Source organism: Atractosteus spatula, chromosome 7 (assembly GCF_055471065.1).
Source record: "Atractosteus spatula isolate fAtrSpa1 chromosome 7, fAtrSpa1.hap1, whole genome shotgun sequence".
NCBI classification, from domain to species: domain Eukaryota; kingdom Metazoa; phylum Chordata; class Actinopteri; order Semionotiformes; family Lepisosteidae; genus Atractosteus; species Atractosteus spatula.
Window position 1 is genome coordinate 12633185 of NC_142712.1, and position 25544 is coordinate 12658728.

Genomic DNA, 25544 nt, shown 5'->3' on the forward strand with positions numbered 1-25544 from the left:
AACTACATGGGAATATATGGGTTGCTTTCTTCACAGTTGTATACATATCATCATTTCAATCAGTGCAGAATTGCCCCACGGGTTCACTCTCATAATGCTACAGCACAACTAATCCACCTTCACTGCTGAAACACTGTGCATTTTGAAGTAGGTCATCAGAAAAAAAAAAGAAAGTGACAAATGATCAGTTCATACTAGACTGTTCTTATGATGTTTTGGGATAGAATTCTTTGAAAGAATTGTTTTAAACTGTTATTAGATGCAGGGATCTACATATGCCTCCTTGTCTGTAACAATCGTGTGAAAAATCGTACTTCAGAACTTCCATGCCATTGACCCATTAGGGTGACCTGGGGAACACTCTGCCTTAGGAGGTGTGGTTCTTCAAATGGGATCTTAAACTGCAGACTTGGTTATTAAAGATCCCATGGCCATCTTTGCACAAGTAGGGGTGTTAACCCCAGCTGTCCAGAATAAATTCCACTCTGGTCTTCTTAAACGCCCCCTTAATTCAACTGGTAAAGCAATTTCTCTCTAATCTGCTCAGTCTGCTGTTTAGTGGGGCTGCTGGTGTATAATGGCTGCTATGCATCACCAGATGGATGCTGCACTTCACTCATGAAGGAAGTGAGTCCCCTCCCATAAGTAAGACACCTTGGGATTCTTGGATTAAAGGCCATTAATCAACATCTGATTCTTATGTCTCCTTCTGAAATCTAAACCTTGAAAATCCAGGAGCATCTCCAAAACACAAGGAGCAGTAATGGATCCTGGCGACAACTGGATCCCTGAGGACGTGGCCCGGTGGTTGGCTCATATTGGAATCCACCATTGCTCTAGCAGTCTCAGAGGTGAGCACAAGGCCGATGATAATATGTATTTATACAGATAAATAGATAGAAATCCCTACTTCAGGCCCGTGATAGCTATCCTTTTGCTTTTGCCTGACATTGCCAATATGGTTTAAGTTAAATATATAGGATTTTCAGGATGGTATGCTCAATGCCAGGTTCAACTACTGAGAAATATTAATGAATGTTTTCCAAAGCTAAATATATAAATATATCACAGTACATTGTAATTTGAGTATACCAAACTTTAATTTGAGTTGAATCTGTAATGCCAATTTGCTGTATGTTAAATTCAGGTTATAAGTGTCTTTTTGCTGAACAATATTGCAGGAGCAGCTCTAATGTATTGGATACACAGAAACGTTTTTGCCAGCAATGTTATTTTCATTATTTCCAGATAATGAAATGGAACATCTGGGGAATCAGTTTGCCGTGGATCAGATAGGTAAGTCAAATTTGTTCTTTTAGGCTGAACCACTTTTTAACTGAAAGTGCACAGCACCTTCCTGAACTGCCTTGTGTGTACGGTGTTTTAAGCAAGAAATAATAAACACCAAATAATTTGACGTACACTGTACTTGCACTTGTACTGCTGTACAGTATGCAACCGGATGATAGTGTTCGGCTTGTAAAGTATAACAACTAATAAGTAACACATAACACACAATCCTATCTATTAAAAACCAGCTGTCTAAGGACATTGAAATCCAAATGACGGATGGCAATCCAAAACAGATACAGTGGACATTAGGACCATGCGGTAGAATGTCAAAACTCAGATGAGCTCAAACTTCATCGGCTTTAAGACCCAGCAGGCTGAATAGCGGGTCTAGCTGTAGGTAAAAGTTAGGCATTCTTCTCATTCCACTATGAATGGATCTGATTGTTGTTGGTTGGGCTATCCCTCTCCGCTCCGTCTAGATAGAACCGTTTTCAAAACGTTATGCCAGGCACATCTTTAAGGAAAGTATTGATCCAATTCTGCGTACATTATTAGCGGTGCTAGAGAAGACAAATTGTGCGATTCACTGGACTATTGAAACGTTTCGAAAACTGCTGAAAGAAAAACGTTAAAAGGGTAAGCCCATCAGAAAGTTTATTTTTCATGCATAAGATCAGTATTTTGTTGTTGTTTTATTGCTGCTGGGTGTCATTAGCTAACGCTGACTGGTACATATCACATGTTATTTTTGCGACTTCATTATACCTAAAAAGGCTACAGTGTTGTTTTTTTATGTTGCGAAGAAGTCAAAGCTACAAAGGCAACAAAAAGAAAAAATCGCAGTTTCCAATATTTCAATGAACTCGAATTGTCAATTTGTATCCCATTGTTCGCAGCGGCTAAGCTACTGAAGTCAAGTTATATATTTTCCAGCAAATATTAAGTGTTTAATTTTCATCAGCAAGTTTCTAGAGGAAAGTTACACACTGTACTGTCGATTCATTCTCGTCCATTTTAATGGTAGAATTTATTTAAACAACCGATTGTATGACTTATTATTAATAATAAAAAATAGAAATAATAACTACTTTATTGAGAGTTACACTGTGCCCTTCGTGCCGCTGAAAATTAACTTTTCTGTGTCTGTTAATAGTATGCACTAACTCTGCTAGGCTTTTACTGTACTGTGATAGCGTACTGTTGAAATGGTCTTCTCTTAAGGGCTGTGTGTATTGAGGCAAAGAACTGCAGCAGGATTTCTTTGCATTTCTTTTATGTTGCTGTAATACAGGAGAACATTCTAAGCTGTTCTGTGATTTTTTTTAAATGTTTATTTCGGCATCCAAATTCAGAACATTCGGTCGTACTAGTTTATCTCCTGTTTCGTCAGAATGTAATTACCCCAAAATGTAATCTGCATTTACGTATTAACAGCAGATTGTTTTCCAAAATCTGAGAAAAGTACAATCGTGTCCATGCTGATAAGTCTCTTGGTTTTCAAGTATTTAACACAAGAAATTGTAGTCCTAGTTTCAACATTTATTGATATTTGTGCGCTTGTTGACTTCAGGTTTAAGGATTTTTTTAGATAAAGTTGAACACTTTAAATATGTGAGCTGTTTAAGAGCTGGAAGAAGTCCTGGATGCACTGTAACCGTAATTCATCCTTAGGCTTAAGTATATTTAAGAGCAGATGGTATCGATGTAACCCAATTTACTAATTTGTTTTAATTCTGCATTCCATAGTAATAAAGATGATCTTATGACCCTTTTATTACATTTTCATGTGTTTCCAAATAATTTAAGATAACTCGAATGGTTTCCGAAATCTTAAATAATCTAATGAAATACACCGAAGACGCTTTACATTTCAATAGCTCTAACAAATTTACTTTATTTTATACTGTGAAATTGTGTCACTGGGTGGTGGAATGTACCTTAGTAACTTTTGTTTTAACTTTGGTATAAAGCGTCGGAAAGTACTTAAAACCTAATTTGTGGCCAAAATGTGTTTTTCAGAAACACAGTATGTGCTCATAGTTTTGGTTGTTTCGGGACCTTGTCTTTTTTCTAGACATTCAACGGGAGATGACAGCCATCTGCCTTTTTGTGGAGCGTCCGTTGTGTAGTTAGAAGTCCGTCAATGATATTTAACCACCAAAGGATTCACATTAAGACCTTGCTTCATTGCGACAAGGGGTCCCTCATTTTTATAAACACTAAAATATGTCGTCATTTAAATAAATAAAAACACTTTTGTAATGTAATAACTCTTTTGGCAATACTCATACACACCTTTGGATTTTAAAATGTAATTTTAATTTTTGACTTGGAGAGTACAAAATCTTCAAGAGGTTTGCACAGGAACATTTAATTTTTAATTTGAACCCCCCAAAATAGACTATTAAAAATTTAAGTTATCCACATTATACTATTCATCTCACTGACAAGATCAAAAAGAAGACTGAAAATACCAGACCTTTAGACTTATATTATGCTTTTATGAAGTAATGTCTGGTTTATTTGATGTTTCTGACACAATTAAAAGAATGTGAATTGCTGTAAATGTGCTCAGCAATGGAAGATTTTTTGCTTACTCCATAATATTTTCTCAGGAAAGGACAGCCTTAAAAACTTCTGTATCCCTGCTCTTGTCAAGATAAAACTAATAAACATCAATGAATAAAAAAAAAATGTAATTGAAATCATACCTGATCACAGAGAGGGCAGTTTAGACCTTCCATGGGCATCTTCTAGGGTATATCATTGGATCACCAAAGCTGGAAAAAGCACATCTTCTAATTAGAAAAGGAAAACCACATGTAATACTTTGTATCTTTTCATAAACATCAAATAAATCACTTCCATGCCGTTTTGTTGAAGAAAATCCCTTGTAATGTGTTATGTTCAAATGTAAAGGTGCCTGCTCTGTCCTTGTCACTGCTTTGCCAGTCTTGTCACCTTCAAGTGGGTTTGCTGGTGCGATGCATCAAGATGACAATTCCCTACAAAGCAGATGCTAAGAAATATCAAACTGACTGCAACAATACTGAGTCACTGACCTAGAGGTCAAAGGCATTACATTGCCAATGTACACACCCTCCCCCCTTTCTGCACTTCCACCATCCATCGAGGTGAATGCATCCCAGATAGGAAGGGTTCATGCGTGGCTCTGATGCCCAAGACCTTTTCAGTTTTCTCCTTCGTCCGCCTGTCTTCAGCTGGAGTAACACCAGAAATCAGTATGTCCCACCACTGCCATAAGATACACAATGTGAGAAGTCATTAATGATTAGGCCTTATTTATGCACAGATTTGCATTTAAACAGAATTTTGCATAATGAAATGTGCTTTTAAAGTAAGGCTCTTTTTTATATGAATACCTGATGGTGGTTGTTGTTTTTGACACACAATAATAGAAATGATACATAGTGTAAGGAGGAAGAAGAAGAGGACTTTTTGGGGCTAAAATCCAAATCTAATGTATATAGAGGAAAAAGTTACCCACCTGTAAATCATATATCAAGAACAAAGCTTGAGGGCAGTTTTTCTGTTCAACCAATAATTTCTTATAGCTATTCAATGAAAAACCAACATTGAGTAGTGTGCTGGGACTTTGCATTGGGCAGATGGATTGGTGTTTTGATTTAGTCAAGCTCTAAAGTTTTTTTTAATGCCTGACTTTGTTTCAACAGAGTCAAATAAGGAATTCTCCTCTTCATTTTTTCTGATGTTATTAAACATAAAGTGCTCTGAGGGTTTTTGTGCTGGGAGTGATCACACATGTCCTGTAGCTGCTAAAACTCTGTACACATCCTCAGGAACTTGAAGTCATGAGAACCAAGAGCCTGTGTCACATGCTGCCCAGTTTACATGGTATGGTTTTTTCAGACTGGTCTGTTTCCAATTGATGGAGAAATTTCCCCTTGATGACAATAATGCCAGACTATTAAGAAGAAAAACTGTAATGTTTCTAGGTAAATGAATTGCCATGTCACCTTACTCTATTATAATTTTTCTTTTTCACATTTTTGAGAAAAAATGATACAGAGCATATGTGCCACTTACACCATTTGGAATTTGTTTGAAATCCTAGTTCAAGACACCCAAGCTGCGTTGTGACTAAATTCAGTATTGAAATTGTTGTGTTGCAGTTCTTATTCATTTCTAACTGGTGCGTTGCAGTTTACAAGTTAGAACAAATGTAAATGAGAATAGGTAGAATCATGTTAAATACAATTCTGTTTTGTGTGGCAACTTCTACACGTTTGATGTCGACAGGGTACTCATTCCATGAATACATCCATTTTCCAACCGCTTCTAACAATTCAGTGTCATGGGTGGAGCCAGAGTCTAACCGGGCAAGCAACAGGCACGCTGAAGACACAAACACAGATATGCACACACTCACACTTGTGCACAACAGCCAATTTTCCAAGAAGTCATGTAACCTACCAATATGTTCTTGGACCACAGGAGGAAACCAGAGCACCCAGAGGAAACACAAAGTGAACACACAGACTATTTATGAAAAATGAATAAACACAAATGTCATGAATAATAATATTGATAATAGAGCTAATTACCATTATCATTGGATATCGGTAAAGGGAGACGGATAAGAGAGTGCTGTTGGGTGCCAAACAACTAATTACTGCAAAAAGAAAACTAGCCCTTTCTGGACCTCTGTTTGTTCTCCTGTATGGATTTTCATTCAGCTCTGTATGTGTTAGTAATTGTTTATATTAGGTGCAAGCCTGCTTTATGGGCATGGAGCTTTAGTATAAGTGGGCCTGTCTGTTAATATCTGATTTCACAGGTCACTTGTTGTTTTGTATGGTTTCCAAAGGTAACAGTCCCATAGTACTAACTAACTAACTAACTAACTAACTGTGGTCACAGCCCTGCTCCTTGATGAGCAGTACTATCTTTAAGGAAAAAAGAACTCCAATGTTGAATTTGTTTGATAGTGCTTAGTTCAAGAAAACATGTCCAGTTTAGCACTAATGCGGATCAGTCAGAAAACCTCTTCTTTGTCCTGCAGGTTCTCCTGGCTATCATAGTCTGCACAGTCCTCTTGGCATCCTGGATGACTTTGCCTATTGCTATCCTGAGCGCACCACATATACAAACAACCATGAACCCTCCTCTTTAACAGCAGAGTTCCTCACCAGAGGAGAGAGGGAATCAGGTAAAGAAAACAAACAAGACACTGCCAGAATAAAATAAATTTGTTCAGAAACCACATCTTAAGCCATTTCTCTCTGTTCAGTTTTCTTCTCTAATAACATTATACTGTGTTTTTCCAACAGAGATGCTGATCTTGGTGTATCATTGCTTTTTAGGGTCAACCATCTTGATGACATTGACATTAAAGGCATTTCCAAATCAGTAAACTGCAAATCTCCATCAGGATTGTTTTTTTGCTGAGTAAAGGAAGAATTGTAAAAATGGCTGCTACCTCTATTGTTTGAATTATTTGAATTAGTGATGTTCTTTACAGCTGAACTCATGTCTGATTTCCGTGCAGGTGAGGAGCCCCATTTCAGCCTCTGTCCTGCGCCAAGCCCCCTCAGTCCCCCAGAGTGTGAGATGAGAGGTTCTGAGGAGGTGGCCTCTGGTACAGTATTGCAGCGCCTGATGCAAGAGCACCTACGGTATGGTGGCCATCAGAGTGACAACGTGAGCCTGCTGGCCATGCAGCAGCAGCAACCGCCACTGCAGCTGCCGTCGCAAGCCCAACCTCCACAGCAGCCGCAGCAGCAACATCAGCACCAAGCCACAGGAAGCACCAGCCTCTCCCCGAGCAACGTCACCAGTACCTTTTCTTCCACCGAGAACCTCCTCCAAGAAGACCCACAAATGGTCCACCAGTCAGCACGGCAGGAACCCCAGGGGCAAGAGCATCAGGTGGATAACACTTCCATGGAGAAACAGGGGACCCGGCCCCTTCAGCCGCAGCAGAACAACGAGGAGCTGCCCACCTACGAGGAAGCGAAGGCCCAGTCACAGTTCTTTCGTGGCCAGCCCCAGCAGAGCTCCATCGGCTCGGGCTACTACGTGCCCTCTGGAGCAGCTCCCACCTCCAGCGCTGCTGCCACCCAGAAAGCCAGGACGGAAGGGAGGGCGACTGTGAACCGGTCCGGCACGGGGCAACCCCACAATGATGAAGCCCTAAAGTTGCTGAAGGAGGGCCACGTGCGCTCTCTCAGCGAACGGATCATGCAGATGTCCTTGGAGAGGAACGGGGCCAAGCAGCACCAGCAGGGATCCGGGAGTAGCAGCCTGCCGTCCCAGAGCACAGCCAGCAAAGGGTTCAAGAGTGGAGGAGGGGTATCGGCTCCTTCTTCTTCCCAGCTGCCTTCGGGAAAGGGAGGGGACCCCAGAGGCCCCCCTCCCGAGTACCCCTACAAAACAAAGCAGGCCCTGTCCCCCACGAGCAAGCCTCTTGACACTGGGCACTTCTTCAGCGACCAGCATTCAGGAGCGATGCTGGACTTGCCCAAAATGTATCCTGCACCTCAGTCGATGAAGACGGAGGTCACCTTCGTAAGATACCAACCACCTCCGGAGTATTGCACAAGGTAGGGGCCTTCTCTTCTCTCATCTGGTTAGCTTCACTGTAATTACAGTACCAAAAATCACAGATAGGTTTTTCACCTTAAACCTGCGTAGAACAGCAAAGAGAATTTAACAGTTCAGGTGTTTTTACAGTAGGATACACTGATAGTTAAAATGTCAAGTGTTTCTGAGCAAGATACAAAAGTACTAATTACAGGTAAATGATTAGTGTTCAGAACAGCACATATTTTTAAGCAAGTGTACACACAGGAGATGTATTGAGTTAAAATCTATCAATTCTTGCTTCAGTTTTCAAAAACATCTAACTTCTGCCAATTTCCCATTTCTGTCTTTAACCTAAAATAGTCATTGCTATTTGACATATAAGGAGTTTCTTTTATTTAAGGCATAGAGAAAATTCACTTGTTAAGGCATTTAAAGGTTAATACATCAGAACAAGGTGGAAATAAAGTATTAAGGCCTTCTCTAAACTATAACAGCCTTATATGTCAAAGCTCCCTCCCAAAGTCTTTTAAAAGAAACATTCTGCCAGAGTAGTGTATATTGCTTTTATAGCTTTCGAAGCACTTGTTTTATTTCTTGGAGTATTGGATATAAAGGGGAAGAAGAAACGGCAGTTTATATAACCTCAGACTAAAATTCAATAAGTAGCCTATTGATCTTCAGTCTGTCTCCATAGTGTATTTACAGAGGATCAGAACATCTCTAACAGAAGAGCTGAAAATCTGCAGATCTCTGCTCCTCACAAACACTCCTGAAATGGCAAGACTTTCTCACGGTCCAGTCATAATTATAGCTCAGGATAAAAAAAGAATAATATAAGCAATTCTAAATGCTTTCTGCATGAAGAGAAACAGTATACCATGACCTGTGTTTCTGACATCTTGTGACTGCATTTTAAATCCTCTGCTATGTTTTAGTCCAGTTCACAATTCCTGTGGACTAGCTTTCCATAAGCACAATTTTATTATGCAGTATAAGCATTTCCTACATTTGCAAGTTATTTTATCCTGAGTTGCGAGAGAACCCTTATGCATATCAAAGCCAGAAATGAGAGGTAAAATGTATTTAGCTTTTCAGCGCAGTAAACCACAGTATGTATTTTTAATTTGTGCTAGCAACTTTATTTTGACGAGAAAACTGTTAAGAGGTTATACAGTACCCTGAAGCTCTAGGAATGCTATAAATCAAAACTGTTTCAGAATATAGCTAGTTAGTTGTGAGAATAGTCCAACATGGAGACACTAGGAACCGCCAACCCCCATGATCCAAGATATATTGTTTTAAGAAGATGGAATTGTAGACACTGGCACAGATAGACATGCATTGATGCCAACAAGAAATTTAGCACAAGAACAAAAGTCAAATAGTCAGGTTGTGGGAGTCTGGAGCAAGCTGCCCGGCCATGTTGTCAAAACTGATGCAATGACTTTTTTCAAGAAATGACTGGATGAGATGCTCTAATCAATTAATTACAAGCAACAAAATGGGCAGAGAGAGGGCGGAATGGCTTCTTCTCATTTCTAATATTTTTTAATAATAATAATTATTATTATTCCTAACACTTATATAGCGCTTTTCTGGACACTCCACTCAAAGCGCTTTACAGGTAATGGGGACTCCCCTCCACCACCACCAATGTGTAGCCCCACCTGGATGATGCGACAGCAGCCATAATGCACCAGTACGCTTGCCACACACCAGCTCTTAGTGGGGAGGAGAACAGAGTCATGAAGCCAATTCATAGATGGGGATTATTAGGAGGCCATGATTGATGAAGGCCAATGGGAAATTTGGCCAGGACACTGAGGTACACCCCTACTCTTTTCAAGAAACACCCCGATATTTTTAATGGCCACAGAGAATCAAGACCTCGGTTTTACGTCTCATCCAAAGGACAGCGCCTTTTTACAGTATAGTGTCCCCGTCAATATACTGGGGCATTAGGACCCACATAGACCGCAGGGTGAGTGCCCCCTGCTGGCCCCACTCACACCACTTCCAGCAGAGACCTTAGTTTTTCCCAGGAGGCCTCCCATCCAGGCACTGACCAGGCTCACACCTGCGTAGCTTCAGTGGGTTGCCAGTTGTGAGTTACAGGGTGATATGGCTGCTGGCAAACCTTTTTTGGACCTTTTTCAAGAGAGCCGGTTCTGAAATCCTGCATCCATGCGTGTGGTTTTTGCCTTTGCTCTCCGGCGTTAAGAAATTACACTGCGTGAACCGGTAGGCAGCGGGACGTCTTCTCCTCTTGGCTGGTGGGGTCCTGTGGAGGTGAGCTCAGCTCTTCTCTTTCCCCAGACAGTTCCAGCCCTCGCTCGGCAGCCCGGCCTCACAGCAGCACAGCCCCATGTCCTCGCAGGCCTCTTCGCAGTCGGGCTCCCTGCCTCCTCCTCCTCCGCCATCGTCGCTCGCCCACACCGGCCAGCAGCTCCCGGGAGATGCCTTTGCCATTGTGACCCGTGCCCAGCAGATGGTGGAGATCTTGTCTGAGGAGAACACGTCGTTGCGCCAGGAGATGCAGAGCTACTGTGAGAAAGCCTCCAAGCTGCAGCGGGTAGCTATTACAGCTCGGTTGTTTGTTCTTGTTGATGGAGTTTTGCCGATCTGCAATGCCTTTCTTTTGCCCTTTTTCCCTTTCACCATATGTAGCAGCGTCCAGTAAGTCAGATGGTATTTTCCAACTGCATTTAGAGATTTGCTGCTGAAGTAGAAAAGTACTGTATATCTGTATTTACAGTATACTTTTTAAAAAATTACCATCAGCTTAGTATTTAAGTTTCTTTAATTTTTTAATTTACATTTTGCCAAATCTTCAACTCCAGCTTTTCTGTTTATTACTTTCTGGCGTGAAGGGGAGCTTTTATTACTTGTTAGATCTGGCTTAGGCACAGATCCCTGCCTGGATCTATCTCACTTTCAGAGGTCGAGATTAGTGATCCACAAATGCAGATGAAAAAATAACAACCTGTCCTCCTATCTGGAAGACACAAAAAAATTCAACCCAGGACCCAAAGCAGAAGCCTCTGAAAGGGAAAAACAATAGAAAAATGAAACTTGAATAAAGTGACTGGTGCACATTAAGGGCGCCATTGCAGAGCATTGGCAACCAGAACTGTTGATGAGGGGGGTGGGACTGTGTATCTCTGTGTGGCGTCACAAACAGCAAGTGATGCAGAGAGTGGGTCTTGAAGGGACACTAGCAGCTCACTGGTGACTGAGTAGAAACCTGAGCTTGATTCATTGCCAGTTCACTCTTCCTCTCCCATATAAAAGCTTGAAACAAAAGTGTCTTTGATAATGCTCCTGCTGTCCATACACCACAAGTGTGTGGGCCTGGACTGGCAGCTATGTGTAGAGAGTTCGTATTTTAAACTTGCTCATCTGGAAACATAAGATTAATGGCGGGTGGGGCATTTGTTAATAAATGCTTTCCAGCAGTAATATAGATGAGTGTGGTCAAAATTGAATTTCTCTTGCATAGGTTTGCATGCCAGAGTACAACGTTACTAATTTACCTATGTCACATCCACAAACTGTTGCTTTCTTACCATGGTAATGTAAAAAAAGACACGCTAAAATATAAAATTGGACCAGTTGGCAAGCTTAGTATTTTTTTTACGAATATCCCTGCACAAAGGCCATTTTACACATTGAAGTTGCTTATATCACAGTTATTTTTCATGCCTTACAGCTGCTCCATACAGATTTAAAAAATGAATAGCTAAGGTAAAGATGCTTCTAAATAATGAGTTAAATCATTCTGGATGTACTGCACTGCTAAAATATCCTGCCACTGAGCTTATTAATATCAGTAGCCTTTTCGTGAACATACCAGTCCATGGTGTTCTGTAAGTTTCCAGACAAGTGATCCTGCCCTGTCGTTTAATGAGTCTGTGGTTAAGAATGTATGGGGGTGTGCAGCAGTTCACCACACAAGCAATCCCACAGAGACCATGGCTCCACACTGAAGGGCTGTGCTCAGTGAGTTTTGTGTTTCAGTTTGAGAAGGAGATCCAGAAGATCTCGGAGGCCTATGAAAGCCTGGTGAAAAGCTCATCCAGGAGAGAATCGCTGGACAAGGCCATGAAGAACAAATTGGAGGGAGAGATCCGCAGACTGCATGACTTCAACAGGGATCTGAGAGGTCAGGACATAAACCAAAAAGCCTCAGGCCTACATCCTTCTACCCTCTCTGTGTTCAGGAGATTGTCCTGTCTAATGCATAATGCTCAGAAATGTCACATTTCCTTTTATTTGGAGACTCTTATCCAATTTTAGATGACCTTTTTCATTACTTTTCCTGCCTGCCATTTGCACAAAAGTGCTCATTAGAAAAATGTTCTTTCTTTCCCCATATTTTCTTTTTTTAATATATTTTTACTGTCCAGGTCATATTGTGGTTTCCCTAAATATACCATGCAAAAACCATATGTCCTCCATGTGGTTTTAAATAATTGATTGCTTCGGGGTTTAGAGGACGGGTATCGATTTCTGATTTCTTTGTCATGTATTTTACAATACATACCAGTTTTAAAGTCTTGATCAGTCCCACGTGCATGCTAGTGAGTTTGCAGCAACATGAGGTGGCCCCAGACTGGTGATAACAGGAGCTGTAGTCAAGCTGTCCTGGGGGTTGTGTTTGGATTCCATCCTTGAGAGTGCATCTGTCTTATTTAAGGATTGTTGGCTTTATTGCATTTCCTGTTTGTGTGCAGATCGCCTAGAAACTGCCAACAGGCAGCTGGCCAGCAGGGACCTGGAGGGGAGTGAAGATTGCAGGACAGAAGGTCTTTATCTCTCACAGAGTGAGTATTCAGCTTCTCAAGATCAGGCTCTTGGAATAACAGAGTTTGCATTAATGCACTCATGTTCAAGGCTTTCTCCAGATTGCTCTTACAGTGCTTATCTCTGGAGCTATATATGTAAGAATTTGCTCTTAAGCTGTGGCTGAAAAAGTGGGATAGTGCTGTAGACCAATTGTGACAAATAAAATGAAATGAATAAAAATAAAATGGTACTACAATGGTACCATTAAGTTTTCTTTTTTACTCACAGTAGATCAGATAATACAACACTTGAAAGCTGAAAAGATCATAATCTTTGAAGACTTTTACACAGCTCACATTCAGATCATGGGTCTCATATGTTGCATTTATGTACATTGCTGGAGAAACCAAGCTATGGAATGTTTCACTGCCATTACCCAACAGTAAAGATGCATTCAACAATTTGGCCATCATTAAAGATGAGCAGGAATTGTTCCCGCTACCCTTCATGGCTGCTTCTCATGACTTTAAAGCTCACAGGACACTTGGTTTTAGTTTAGTAAGATGGAATCTCCATAGTCTTTGGAAAAAGAACAGTCTGTTATATTATGTTAATTCATCGCGTATAATATTGTTAATAAGTCTAGTCATTTTAAATATGTGCATTCCATAGAAATGCTGTTGTATGACAGTCTGCCATGTTGGATGCATTTGAGTGTCTGCCTCAGGTTTGAAAGTGTCAAACTATCTTTACGATTCACTGAGAGTTAGCAGTGGTCATGCCCTCTCATTCTTAGTTCTGTGGTCTATTAGAGATGGCAGTTGTAATTAATGATGGCTGTGTCCCCTGGGCAGGCATTGACTAAGAAGAGGTAATCCCATGCCCTCTGACTGCTCAACACACTTCCTCCTGCTGCTAATCACTGATGAGAACATGGCTGGGCTGAGAGAGAATTCACTATATACAGAGAAATAAAAAAATGTCTCCACCAAAACGGAGCTGCAAATTTTTACTTTCCAAAAATGTGTACAAATGTACACAGAGCTGTGCAAATGTACAGCTCTAAAAACAAAAAAAATATATCTTTATGTTTAGAAATATAGATGGCTATTTGGGATAAAAGCTTTCTTGTTTAATTTTCACGTGGTGAACATTTAGAAAAATGTGAGTGTTCTCATAACAGTCTTTGAGACTTGGCGAACAACACCTGTCTCTAGCTTAAGTTTATTAGGGTCGTATGGGGGCTGTCATGAATGTCTCTGTTAGTCAGAAAAGAGGCCACTTGGCTTGTGAAGTTGATGTAGACTGTGACAGTGTCTGTGTTTGAGGTATTAACAATTTTAGATACTCCAGATTGCCCAAGCCCAGAGTGAAATTTAAAGACATTGGGGTTAATACCACTGTGCTTGGCACAGAAAGGTGTCATAGGATCTTTATTGACCAAGTAGTTAGGATTTTGGTCTAACATCTCAATCAAAGCACCCTGTCCCCTGTCACCATAGTGGGTTGTTAGGTTGGAAATTCTGGTCCAGGGGGAAGAGTGCCACCTACAGGTCCAGCAGCACCACTTAAAGCAACATGATTTCTTACCTGAAATGGAACTGGATTAATCCCTCAGCTACTGCTATGATTGCAACTCTACCTTAAATTAGTCTTATCATTGTAGGCTCTTTATATATAAAGAGGGATATTCTTTCTCATGTTTACTAGTACTAATCATAATACATACTGTACTAGTGTTATGACATTGCATAAGAGTGAGTTTTAAAATTTGAATAGATGATTGGAAGTGAATGCAAAAACTGCTGTTTTTAGAAGCTGTCTTTAAGATGAGACAGGAATATGACTAGCTTGTCTTGGACTTTAAAAACTAGGAATTGTAAGCCATCGTCTTCTTTGGCACTGGGCAAGATAGCCTGGGGGACAGAAAAACACTGAGAAACTCAAGAGTCCTTTCAAATAAATAAAGAAGGTAACAAAACCTTCTTTTAAAATTTTAAGTAAATGAGTGGTCAGCACAGTTCTTCTTATTCTAGAACCGATTAGCCCTGGTGCCAGCCAGTTCTGAAAATCGCTAAGACTAATCCCGGTATTCATCTCTCAACTCTCTGGTATTTTGCACTGTTGGCCTGAAATGCTGACTTGCTATTAGAGAAATGCCTCAAGCATGCAAGCTCACAGGAGGAGAAGTTCTTACATGGCTGTGACCTACAGACTGAAGCACGACCACTCTGGCCACGCTCTGAGGCATGGTTTGTGATCTCTGTGTGCTTTTAGCCACACACTGAGAGCCTAGAAAAATCAGTCTTCACAAAATAAATACTGTGCAGCACCGTGGGCTGGCTCACAGGCGCAGATACAGTAAATAAGCCCAAGCTGTGCTATTTCATTTCTTTGTGGGTTTATGTAGGTGTAGGGTATTTTCATTAATACTAAAGAAGCGATTCATTTTTCTTTTCTGTGCCCTTATGATACCCTAAAGGTGTCTAAAGGTAAAGTGAGATGTGTTTATCTAAATGCTCACCCCTTGTAAAGGATACCCGACAATTCCAAAGCTCAGTTACAGTTAATTCAATTCTTATGTGCTTATTACTTTCCATTGCAGACATTATGCAGCATGAAAGTATTTTATATAATTTATATTATTTCTGGTTACTCTTCCCTTGTGCTGCCATGTGGTAGAAGCACAGATGGCTTTCCAAGGACAAGCCAGTATCTTGCTGTTCCAGTATACATATTGCTCTTGATGCACCTTCATAGATTACTCCAGCTCTTGTCTCCAATGAGTCAAGATTCCTCCTCTCTGTTCTCAACTAGAATGTGTCTGTAAGGAGTGAGATTTAAAGAATGTAAATTCTTACATCTAATATCTATTGCTAGCAGACAGAATTACTTTTATTTTGATGCTAAATCATTGTTAAGCCAAAGAAGAGTAACCTGTAAGCAGTTATTATCTTGCAAAGAAAGTCTTGAGGTTTAGAAGTCGGATGGTAGTTGAACCATGGCAGAGGACCAAAAGCAAGTTGTCAGTCATCACTATTTTGGAACACCCATTCCTGTGGAGTGATAGCAGTCCCTTCATCTGTCTGGCATCAGTATGCTAACAGCTCTCCCGTCCTGTGCACCTACAGTATCTAAATTGGGTTACAGGGCATGCCGTCCATGCCTGAGAGAGAAGTCCGTGTTTTGTTAAGCTGCCAAGGCCAGCACTGTCTGCTGGCCCCTCTTTGAACCTGCTGCTGCGTTTATAGAACAAAGAGGCATGCAGGGCCGCAAAATGAAAATGTCAGCAGTTTCCTCATTTGGATTTGAGGCCTCTCATCAATGTGCTCCAGAGTCCTGATTAGAATCTGGGAGGTGCAACACTTGGAAGAAATCTACTCCTCCCCATGCCTCTTCATACTTCATAAATACACAGCTCTTCACACAGGTCCTAATTCTTGTGTAAGTATTTTGGATAACAAACGTTTATGGGTTCTGTTTCTACGTGAAATTCCCCTGTACTAACTTTTGTGTTTAAAAATACACGTGCATACAGTATACAGTGCATGTGTGCAAGTGCACTGGTGTGCAAAATTTTGCAATATTTTTGCACATTTTGTCCTCTAAAAATAGCAATGCAACACTGTAATCAAATATCTTTAATATTGATATCACTGTGAACAAAATGTGACCAAAATCAGTATATCAAAGAATCACATGTTTACTGTATAAAACATTGTAAAAATAAAACATTGCATAGTTAGAGTCAGGTATTACTCCCATGCGTATTAACACACCTGGCACTGTTGACTCTCAGACCTGATCAGCCTCTGGGCGGAATGCTGTGGGATGTTCTGCCACTTTTCTTGTGCTACTACAGCCACCTGGTGAAGGCTGAGTACTTAAAATTGTCTCCTCTCAATGGCATTGGTGAGTTAGACTGACAGATACCCTATTGGACTATTGGACATCAAGACCTCAAATTTTTGATAGTTTTTCTAATGTAAATTGAGCTCTTTCTTGAATTGCTTTGTCCTACTGCAAAACGGACATTGCGAAATGGGCTGTAGGAAATGCAAAGACCGTTAATGTATTGCTGAGCAATAATATTCTCTTCAATCTGACAATGGCTCTTTCTGCCATCAGTATAACACCCACCTTGACCCATTTCATCACGTGTTGTCTTCTGTTAGAGCCGTCAAAGTCACAGTGTCACTCTTTGGTAATTAAAACACTCTACCACTCTCTGCTGCCATGTTATCTGGCCTCCAGAAGATATTGATTTAGACTCTCAGCTTCAGCATGGCTCCTGAACGGCCTCTGAGCATTCAGAGCATTTTCATGCAGAGACTGAGAGCCTCAGTCATTCTGCTGATGGATACGATATTTCTTCCTGGAATTTGTGGCACTGTAGCCCCTGCAGTCTAAAAACCGTTATGCAGATGGATCAGATGTGGTAGTCATGGGATGCCTAGTGATCCTCTGCCTTCCACAGAAACCCGTTTCCTGCTTTCTCTGTACTAGTTAGCAAGATTGTAGTCCGTGCGCAATTCTGCATTTTTGCTGATAGTGCCTGCTCTACTCATAGCACCTCATATAGAGAAATATAATAAATATTAATTCTGGGACCATTAGTGCAAGAATTTATCACGTGCAAACTCATGTGGACTCTTTTTGCACTTTACAAATAATGAATTTTTGGTGGTGCTGATTGGTTGGTAATGTGCTTTGGTGAATAAGATGTTTTCTGTTACTGAGGTCTCCAAACAGCCTCACACCCCAGACCTGCACACTGTACTGGTATGGAAACTCTGAATTAACCCACTCAGCTTTTACTGGCTGTTCGTTTTTATGGTTAGAGGTCATCTGGCCCCTTGCCCACCATCTGTGGACGATTATAGCTGAGGCCCGTCTCTCCCCAGGCAGGGAAGGCGTGAAGGAGAGGGACAAGCTGGAGATGGAGGTGGCGGCCTTGCGTTCAGCCAATGAGGACCAGCGACGGCACATCGAGATCCTGGAGCAGGCCCTGAACAACGCGCAGGGCAAAGTAGTCAAGCTGGAGGAGGAGGTAAAATGTAGGCCCTTGCGTTTCCATGGTGCTGCTTGATACCCTCCGCTTGTGTTGCAGTGGCACCTGTGCATTCATCACAATGGACGTTATTTTTTTTTTTTCCTTTTTCAATATTGTTGTGGTTTGCTGGATTCTTTCTAGGGAGATTACAGTTTTTTTAATCTGTAGCTCAGTCAAAGCAATTGATAACTTCTTCTCGTTAGTCATTTAGTACATAAGATTGTTCGTGCCCTTAAAGATAAGAAGCGTGTTTGGCGAAAAGGCCAGTGGTGGCAGTAAAGTGATCCGAGCCATGAGGCCCGGCTTGAGGTTGCAGGGCTGTGTGGGGCGTGCGAGCGCGGACTCCTGACTCCTGAGCGTGGCTATCCTCTCTCGACAGCTGCGGAAGAAGCAGGTGTATGTGGAGAAGGTGGAGAAGCTGCAGCAGGCACTGTCTCAGCTGCAGGCGGCCTGCGAGAAACGGGAGCAGCTGGAGAAGAGGCTGCGCACGCGGCTGGAGAGGGAACTGGAGTCTCTGCGCACGCAACAGGTGAGGCCCAACCCTCCTCCGCTCACCACCTCCACCTCTTGCTTGCACGCCACATTCCATGGGACGTCAGGACAGGGACACGAACGAGACTGCTTTTTATTTTTAATTTCAGACACGAGCTCGGCAGCAGAGCTATCGGTTCGCGTAAGGACTCGAGTGAAAACTGTGAAAACAGGATTCGCCATTGTTCTTTTACTCACCTCAGAATCCTGTTTTTTTAAATAGTTGTACATGTGATTGTACTTTTCATGTCATTGGGGAAAATGAGGGACTTCATTCTCTTACTTCTCTCTAAACTTTGCAGGTCCATCCCAATCTTGATTTCAGATATATACAGGTCTAGATCTATGTAAGAATTATTTTATTTTAAACTGAAGACAGTTATTCCAGGGCTCATAACAGTGCCCGAATCCTAGGTATGAAACAGAAACCACAGATGTTAGAGGTTAGTGACCAATGAGGAGGAATTATTGGTGGATAGATCTACACTTATATCCCAAAGGTCTCTTGCCAGTTTCCTTCTGCCGCAAAAGGGAGTCTCCACATTCTATGCTTCTGAATTTTTTTATGCCTGCAATTATGTTGTCTGCTTTAGTCATAATTATAGGGTATAAATACAGAACACCAGAAAAAAAGCAAGACTAAGACTGAATTGCATCCACCATGAAAATACAATTAAATCAAACATTAAGCTTCAAAGAAAGCTTAGAGAAACTATATTAAAAGTAAATTGTTTTATTAAAAAGTGCTTACAGTAACATGTTCAAAGCGCTCCTTAGCTTCCCCCTTTAGTCTTTAATTGTTGAGTTTCTGAAATTCAAAGACTTTATAACAAAATTCCTTATCAGATGTTATATTTTTAGCCTCTGTTCATAGCATCATGTTTTGGGTCAGCACATAAAGCCAATTAAAATAGCTTAGAGAATCTTTTGTTCGTAACTGAATGCTGCTACTTTTTTTTTCTTAGCTTTGGGTGTATTGACAAATAGATAGGACATGAACAATTTTTAACAAAAAAATAAGATTGATCAAAACTTAAGATAATAGATAAATCAAGAAAAGTGCCTATCTGATTTTAATTTGGAGAAAAAAGTGAACACAGAAATCTAATGTTCGCATGAAATGAATCAAAAAGTGCTCTTTACATTGGTTTTTAAATGATGCCCATCTTAGAGCAAGGCTTTCAGCCGTGCTGGGTAAAGACTATGAAGTGAATGTGGATTCATACCAGTCTCATTTCAGTTTCAAATAATGCATCACACTGTGTGGTTGGAGTCCTTGCAGCGAGTGACTGCCCATAGCTTGACACGTTTGATTTGTGTACTGTCGGAAACCAGAGTTGAGCGTGTGGGTTAGTTTAGGAAGCTCTTTTGCTTTTGTGTTATAGTATGTAACAACAAAGTGTGTGTGTGTCTGGTGGGGGGAGACACAACAAAAAAAAAAACACTTCAGTAAAGACCCAGGTGGCAAAAAAAAAAATTGAAAGAAGTTCTATTCTGAAGAGAGCAGTATTTCAAACATCTCTTCTGGAATTTGTTTTATCGATTGGTCAAGCAAAACTGGTCTGTCCAAAGCGTCCGGCAAGGGAACGCAGTGAGCTGGCGAGAACACCCATTCTCGCACCTCCTGGAGCACCAGTGCTTCGATTCAGGGTCACAGTGGTGGACGCTCTCGGTGAGAATAGTTGTCCCCTCTCTCTCTCTCACGTGCAGAGGCAGGGAGGATCCCAGGCTGTTCCCCCCTCGGAATACAATGCCCCCGCGCTCATGGAGCTGCTGCGGGAGAAGGAGGAGCGAATCCTGGCGCTGGAGGCCGACATGACCAAGTGGGAGCAGAAGTACCTGGAGGAGAGCGCCATGCGGCACTTCGCCATGGACGCCGCAGCCACCGCCGCGGCACAGAGGTACAATGAGCTGCCAGAGCGGCCAGCTGCAGAGCAGTTTGCCCAGCTCGCACTGTGTGGCCGAGGCAGTCTCCGCTAGGGCAAGTTTACATTGGATGTCAATGTGGAGAAAGACACTAAAGTTGCGGAATACAGAATAACCTGCCTCAGCTTATCCTTTACGTCTTGAAAATATGAAAGATCCCCAAAGAGGCTGTATGAGTGTTTAAATGTGAAACGGATTGAAATTTTAATGAGTAGAAAATTGCTCAGCATTCTCTTGTGGCTTTCCAGTTTCAAACTTCACAGCTTTTGTTTATATGACATGCTCCTACATGAAGCCTGAATGTGCAGCAGAGGGGATTTTCTAATGGCACAGTTCTGGCTTTGCCCATCGTCCACAGGGACACGACGATAATAAACCACTCCCGCAACGGCAGTTACAGCGACAGCTCCCTGGAAGCGCGGATCTGGCTGGAAGAGGAGGAGATTCTTCAGGCCAACCGGAGATGCCAAGATATGGAGCACAGGTAGGCAGATGCCTGTGAGACATGGAAATACTCCTCATAAGTCGCAGATGGTAGGGAGTGGAGCCCACACATTTACCTCTGAAAACCGCAAGGCACAGCAACTGAAGTAGATGCAACATCAGTCGCATCAGTGGTGATCTCCCGAGGGCTAAATGGACTCTCTCTTCTCAATGTATTTTCTTATTTTCTTAAAGGACTGGCACAGCTGCGTTACTGAACACTTTTTAAGCACAACCCATGCTTAGCACAAGCCTGATAACTTTTTAAGGTATGGAACTGGTCCATGAAAAATTATGGGTCTTTTGCAAATGGTTTCTTGTTCATATACAACAGCAGTGTACAAACAGGAAATGACTGCTCGGGGAGTTTTTTTTTCTGTACTTGAAGTTCTCCGCAGTGGATGTGGTTTTGAAGTCACACTTCTGAATTTAAGAACTAAATCTTTCTGGGGATCAAAAAAGTACGATGAGCGAAATCACTGTAATCGGTAGATCTGAAACTCCAACCGTGACAGGCCGTGTGGCTGTTTCTTCTCAGGATAAAGAACCTCCATGCCCAGATCATCGAGAAGGATGCCATGATCAAGGTGCTGCAGCAACGCTCCAGGAAGGAGCCTGGGAAGACTGACGCTGTACTGCTGCGCCCTGCCCGTTCTGTTCCATCCATCTCTGTGGCAACTGGCCTGCATCTGCGCCAGAGCTCTCAGACCAGCAGCCAGATCCCTGAGGAGAGGAGGGAAGACAGAGGCTGGAAAGGCAGTGCAGGTGAGGGTAATGTGATAACTAAACGCAGGTGCTGACAGGCAACCACACTCGAAAGCCAGGACCTCACTTAAATACAGAAAAAGTAAGGAGCAGCTTTTAAGAAACATTTTTTTTCCAGAGATTAACCTATGCTCCTGTGCTCTTAGACAGATATTATCCACACCTGATTAAATTACAAACATGTGGAGTAGCTAAGAGTGAACATGGATTCCTCTATTTTCTGAAAGGAACAGACCTCAGAGAGAGTAATTTTAGAGCAGTAGCTCATAGAGTGCTACTGAGGGGTGCCAGTTCTCAATCCCAAAAGATAAGGTACAGTTAAAAATATAAAGCCAAAAACAAAAGAAAATACATATAGGCATCTGATCATAATATTAAAGAACGAGGTAGGCCTGCTAAGTGGGTTGAGCTCTACTCTTCTATCTTTCAGGTCTCCTCCTAGGGAAAGAGAACATGGAGCACCTCCTGCCCTCCCTCCAACTTGTCCCTGCTCCCTCCTCCCTCCCCTCCACCCCTCTGCTCTCGGGCCACATCAAGACAGGCAGCAAGGACAGCAGCACCCAGACAGACAAGAGCCCTGAGCTGCTGAGAGCTGCCCCCATATCTGGCAGGACCAGGCTGGGAACCACCCCTGGCAGCAGCCCCATTCTGCGGCACACCCTCACTAAAGGGGGCTCAGAGAAGATGGGTGAGGATGACCTAGTGAAACAATAATGACACAGCTCTCCAGGCATTTACTTTGCTCTCTTGGCCCGTAGAGAGATTGGCGGTGCTTTAAGGTCTTCTGTCTAACTCTGCAGGTGGGCTTTTTGTGATTGATTAGCTTTCCTCGTCACAAGCTGTCGACCTCCAGAGTTAGGCAACTCCCGCAGAAAGAAGAGACAAAAAACAAAATTCTTGATGAATTCAGATTCGAAATAAAAGAAGATACAGTATCTTGTTCATACGACTGTAAATTTAAAATTTGGGGTGAAGGGAGTAGAACTACAGTTTCACAATTTGCCTTAAAAACTCCTTTTTGTCTGGTAGAAACTACTGAAATAATTTTCTCATCTTTTGTTCAGAGAGCTCCTCAGTTCCAGTGAAATCCCCAGATAACAGACTCCTGACGGGCAGAAACGGCAGCAACCCTGGATACAGACAGGAACTCCTGGATACTGATGTGGTGGAAATACTCATCTAGGACATGGCAAGCACTTTTACTACAAGGAAATTACACTTGGAAGCACGAGGATTTGGTGCTGGAGAACATGGAGCCTGGAGAGAGATGAACATGGTGAGAGATGTAGGGGAAGATGACAAATGTGCAAAGGTGAGAAGGTATTATTAAAGTTTTGGGGGAAAAGGATGTTGGGAAGACTGCTTGAAGGAAGCAAAACGACAAAAGGTGAAGGATCAGAATGGAGACAGCACCATGACGATGATGGAGAAAGTGAATGAGGGCATGCAGCTGGATGAAACGAAAAGACAGTTTTCAGTTGTCTTGAGAATCACAAAAAAGTAGGTATGCTTTATTTTTGCTTTTGTTTTTGTTACCGTACAAAGAAGTCTTAAATACTCTGTTCTGTGTACGAATCACTGGCAGTCCAAACTGCAGTCTGAGAGTTCCAGACCGCAGCGTATTGAAAAAGGGTGGCTAAGATGGGACAGTGATGAGAGAGAGAAGAGGACTGGGATCGATACAGCTACCAGTTGGAGCTTGTGTTCAATAGAAAAATAAAGTGAAAGCCAACTTACCAGAGAGGGATTAAAAAAGCACATGACACTTAATATTTACATTAACCACAAAGGATGATCTGAGGAAAAATGTTAGAAGACGTTGTTTGCATGTTTCACTAAGTTGCTCTTTGTGTGACACGGGGGGAAAAAAAGCTAGTCCTGTGATCAGCTTTGTTTGTATGTCTGGTTTTAAATGTGAGCTTTGTTTCGGAAGCCCTTTTGTTTCTGCCTTGCTTTCCTTAAGGCTGTTGCCCCTACTCATAGTGTGCTCTAGCATGACGTCAAAAGATCAAGGAGGGAGGTATGGCACTGATGGCTATATCAGTCTGCTATCGCAATTTTGCAAGAAAATTAGAACAGCTGTTACAGCTGAATGAAGAGATCTAGCAACACATTCAGGGTCAAGACCAGCTTGACCTGTTTCTTATACCGGCCTGTACACTGTTTCTGGTGGGTGTAATCCATTCTAGACAATTTTCAACCACCTTTTCAATTTGATTGGCCTTTCTGACATTATTCAAAATGTAAGGCCAGGGTTAATAGTATATTGTGATGCTGGTCGACCAACACAGCCACATAGGTTTTACCCAGAATGCTGAAGAAATACAGAACTATGAGAGTCACCGTTCTTATTGCCTTTTTAAATTAAGCCACTTATGTGAGTTACATGAAGATGCAAAGGAAAATCTATTTTTGTCTGAAAAAGACCAAGGAAATGCCACATAAGTGAAAAGTTTGTTTGCTACATATATTAATCTTGTTCGCTGCATTTATTCTGTACTGTTGTACATATTTTTGTGTTTGTATTTTCTTTCCTTCAACTTTGCACCTAGATTCTTTTCTTTCTCCGACTGCCTGTGAAAATCAAAGGAATGCAATTTTCCCAACCAAGAGGTTAGGGCAACATGTCATAGATGGTAACAATAATGAAATTAATTTAAGAATCGGACAAAACTATTGCTTTATCTTTCTGAGGAAAATTCTAACAAGGAAGGACATTGTACACAAATAAAACACAAGGTAATGAACAGGAGACATCTGATGACTATCGCAATAAGAAAATAAAATATATTTGCTATCATGGGTGAAAATGATAAAAGAAGAGATTTAACAGGGATCGCAAAAATGAAAACCTCAATACATAATGTCTGAAAGGATGTAAGAGAGTGAGAATAGTCAACGTTTCTGGACTTGAACATCTCAAATTGTTGCAGAACTCTGTATCTACTTTTTTTGTATGCCCATTTTGATAAAACAGTGTTCAATCAGAATGATAGTACAGGTTGGTTTCCCAGATGAATATTACAGAATATTACTAAATGCCTGAGGTGTGGTATACCAATGTTGTAATCCCCCTTGAGAGCTTTATCAGTGTAACTGGAAACAAACTTATTCCATTTCAAAATCAATCTGTTTTTTTTAATCATGGTGTGGTGCATCTTCCAGTCTACACTTCAATGACTTCGGTTTGACGTTATTGTCCTAATCCTGGCAACGGAATGTGTGTTAAGCCAATGGTCCTGCTTCACAAAAGGAAAAGGAAATTCTTTTGTTGTATGTGGACGTTGCCTCTTCCCTCTTCTTGCAATTGTGTTTTTTTAGTTCATTCCATGTAGCTTTTAAAGGTGTAAATTAATATTGGTTTTGTGGTTCTGGGTTTGTACAGAAGAATTGTACAGAACTGTACAGAAAGGTCAATTGTACATAAAAGGACAAAGGAATTTTCTTTCCTTGCAAATAGTGATCTTGTCAACCAAAGAGTTTCCTACATTTTGCTGCTTTTACCAGTGCCTTACAAATTGTATTGTACAGAATAAACTGCGCATGACACTCTTTTGTCTTTGGCTTCCATTGCTAATTATTTGCCCACTGTTTTTAGTCAATGCGACTTACATTTGCACCCATTAATGGAGCAGGTATTGCACTGAGACACTCTGAGTGAAGCAGCTGTTCCCCCAAATGGTGTTTTAGAAAGATATGGACATATACTGCTTGAGTAATGACATTCACCATATGCTAGAGAGAGAGGTTGCCTGGAGATTGAGATCTTGTTTCAATACTCAGCTCATTAGTTCAGAGAAACCGGAAAACCAGCTCCGTGAGGGACATTAATATTCTGAAAGGCCAAATTCACCAAAATGGGACCCTACATCCATCTCTTTCCATCAGTTTCACCAGAGTTATGGTCAGAAGCTGCTCAGGGCTAGGGGTAACTCAGCCTAGCTTCTTCCAAGTGCCAGGGAAGATGGCAGAAAAGAGTGGCAAACTCTTTTATTGATAGAAGAATGCCACTTTGCCATACTTGGCCGAAGACCAGGCATCCAGAGACGTTTAAGTGAGAGTTACGCCAATTGCTATGTTCCAACAAACTATGCCTTTTGCATTTTACTAGCTGGTTGCAGTAGGGGAATAGCCCATAGCA

At 41.5% G+C, this 25544-nt stretch overlaps 1 protein-coding gene across 2 annotated transcripts; it reads left to right on the forward strand.

Annotated features, from left to right (window-relative positions):
- Positions 1-763: 763 nt before the first annotated feature.
- LOC148830493 (angiomotin-like protein 1) lies at positions 764-24955 on the forward strand. Of its 2 annotated transcripts, XM_088920296.1 has the most exons (14): positions 764-851; positions 1249-1296; positions 6338-6484; positions 6824-7877; positions 10177-10432; positions 11878-12022; positions 12594-12683; positions 17550-17695; positions 18078-18227; positions 19940-20130; positions 20514-20639; positions 21177-21403; positions 21834-22091; positions 22468-24955. In XM_088920296.1, the coding sequence occupies exons 1-14, from the start codon at positions 764-766 to the stop codon at positions 22584-22586; spliced, it is 3045 nt and encodes a 1014-aa protein (XP_088776422.1). In that variant the 3' UTR covers positions 22587-24955. The 2 variants fall into 2 exon arrangements, with proteins under 2 accessions (XP_088776422.1, XP_088776423.1); XM_088920297.1 differs by lacking the exons at positions 764-851; positions 1249-1296 and adding an exon at positions 1685-1929.
- The last annotated feature ends 589 nt before the right edge of the window (positions 24956-25544 follow it).

Coding starts and splice junctions, on each gene's coding strand:
- LOC148830493 (XM_088920296.1), top strand. CDS start 764: ATGGATCCTGGCGACAACTGGATCCCTGAGGACGTGGCCCGGTGGTTG. Junction 12,023..12,593: donor CTTCAACAGGGATCTGAGAG/GTCAGGACATAA, acceptor GTTTGTGTGCAG/ATCGCCTAGAAACTGCCAAC. Junction 21,404..21,833: donor AGGCTGGAAAGGCAGTGCAG/GTGAGGGTAATG, acceptor TCTATCTTTCAG/GTCTCCTCCTAGGGAAAGAG.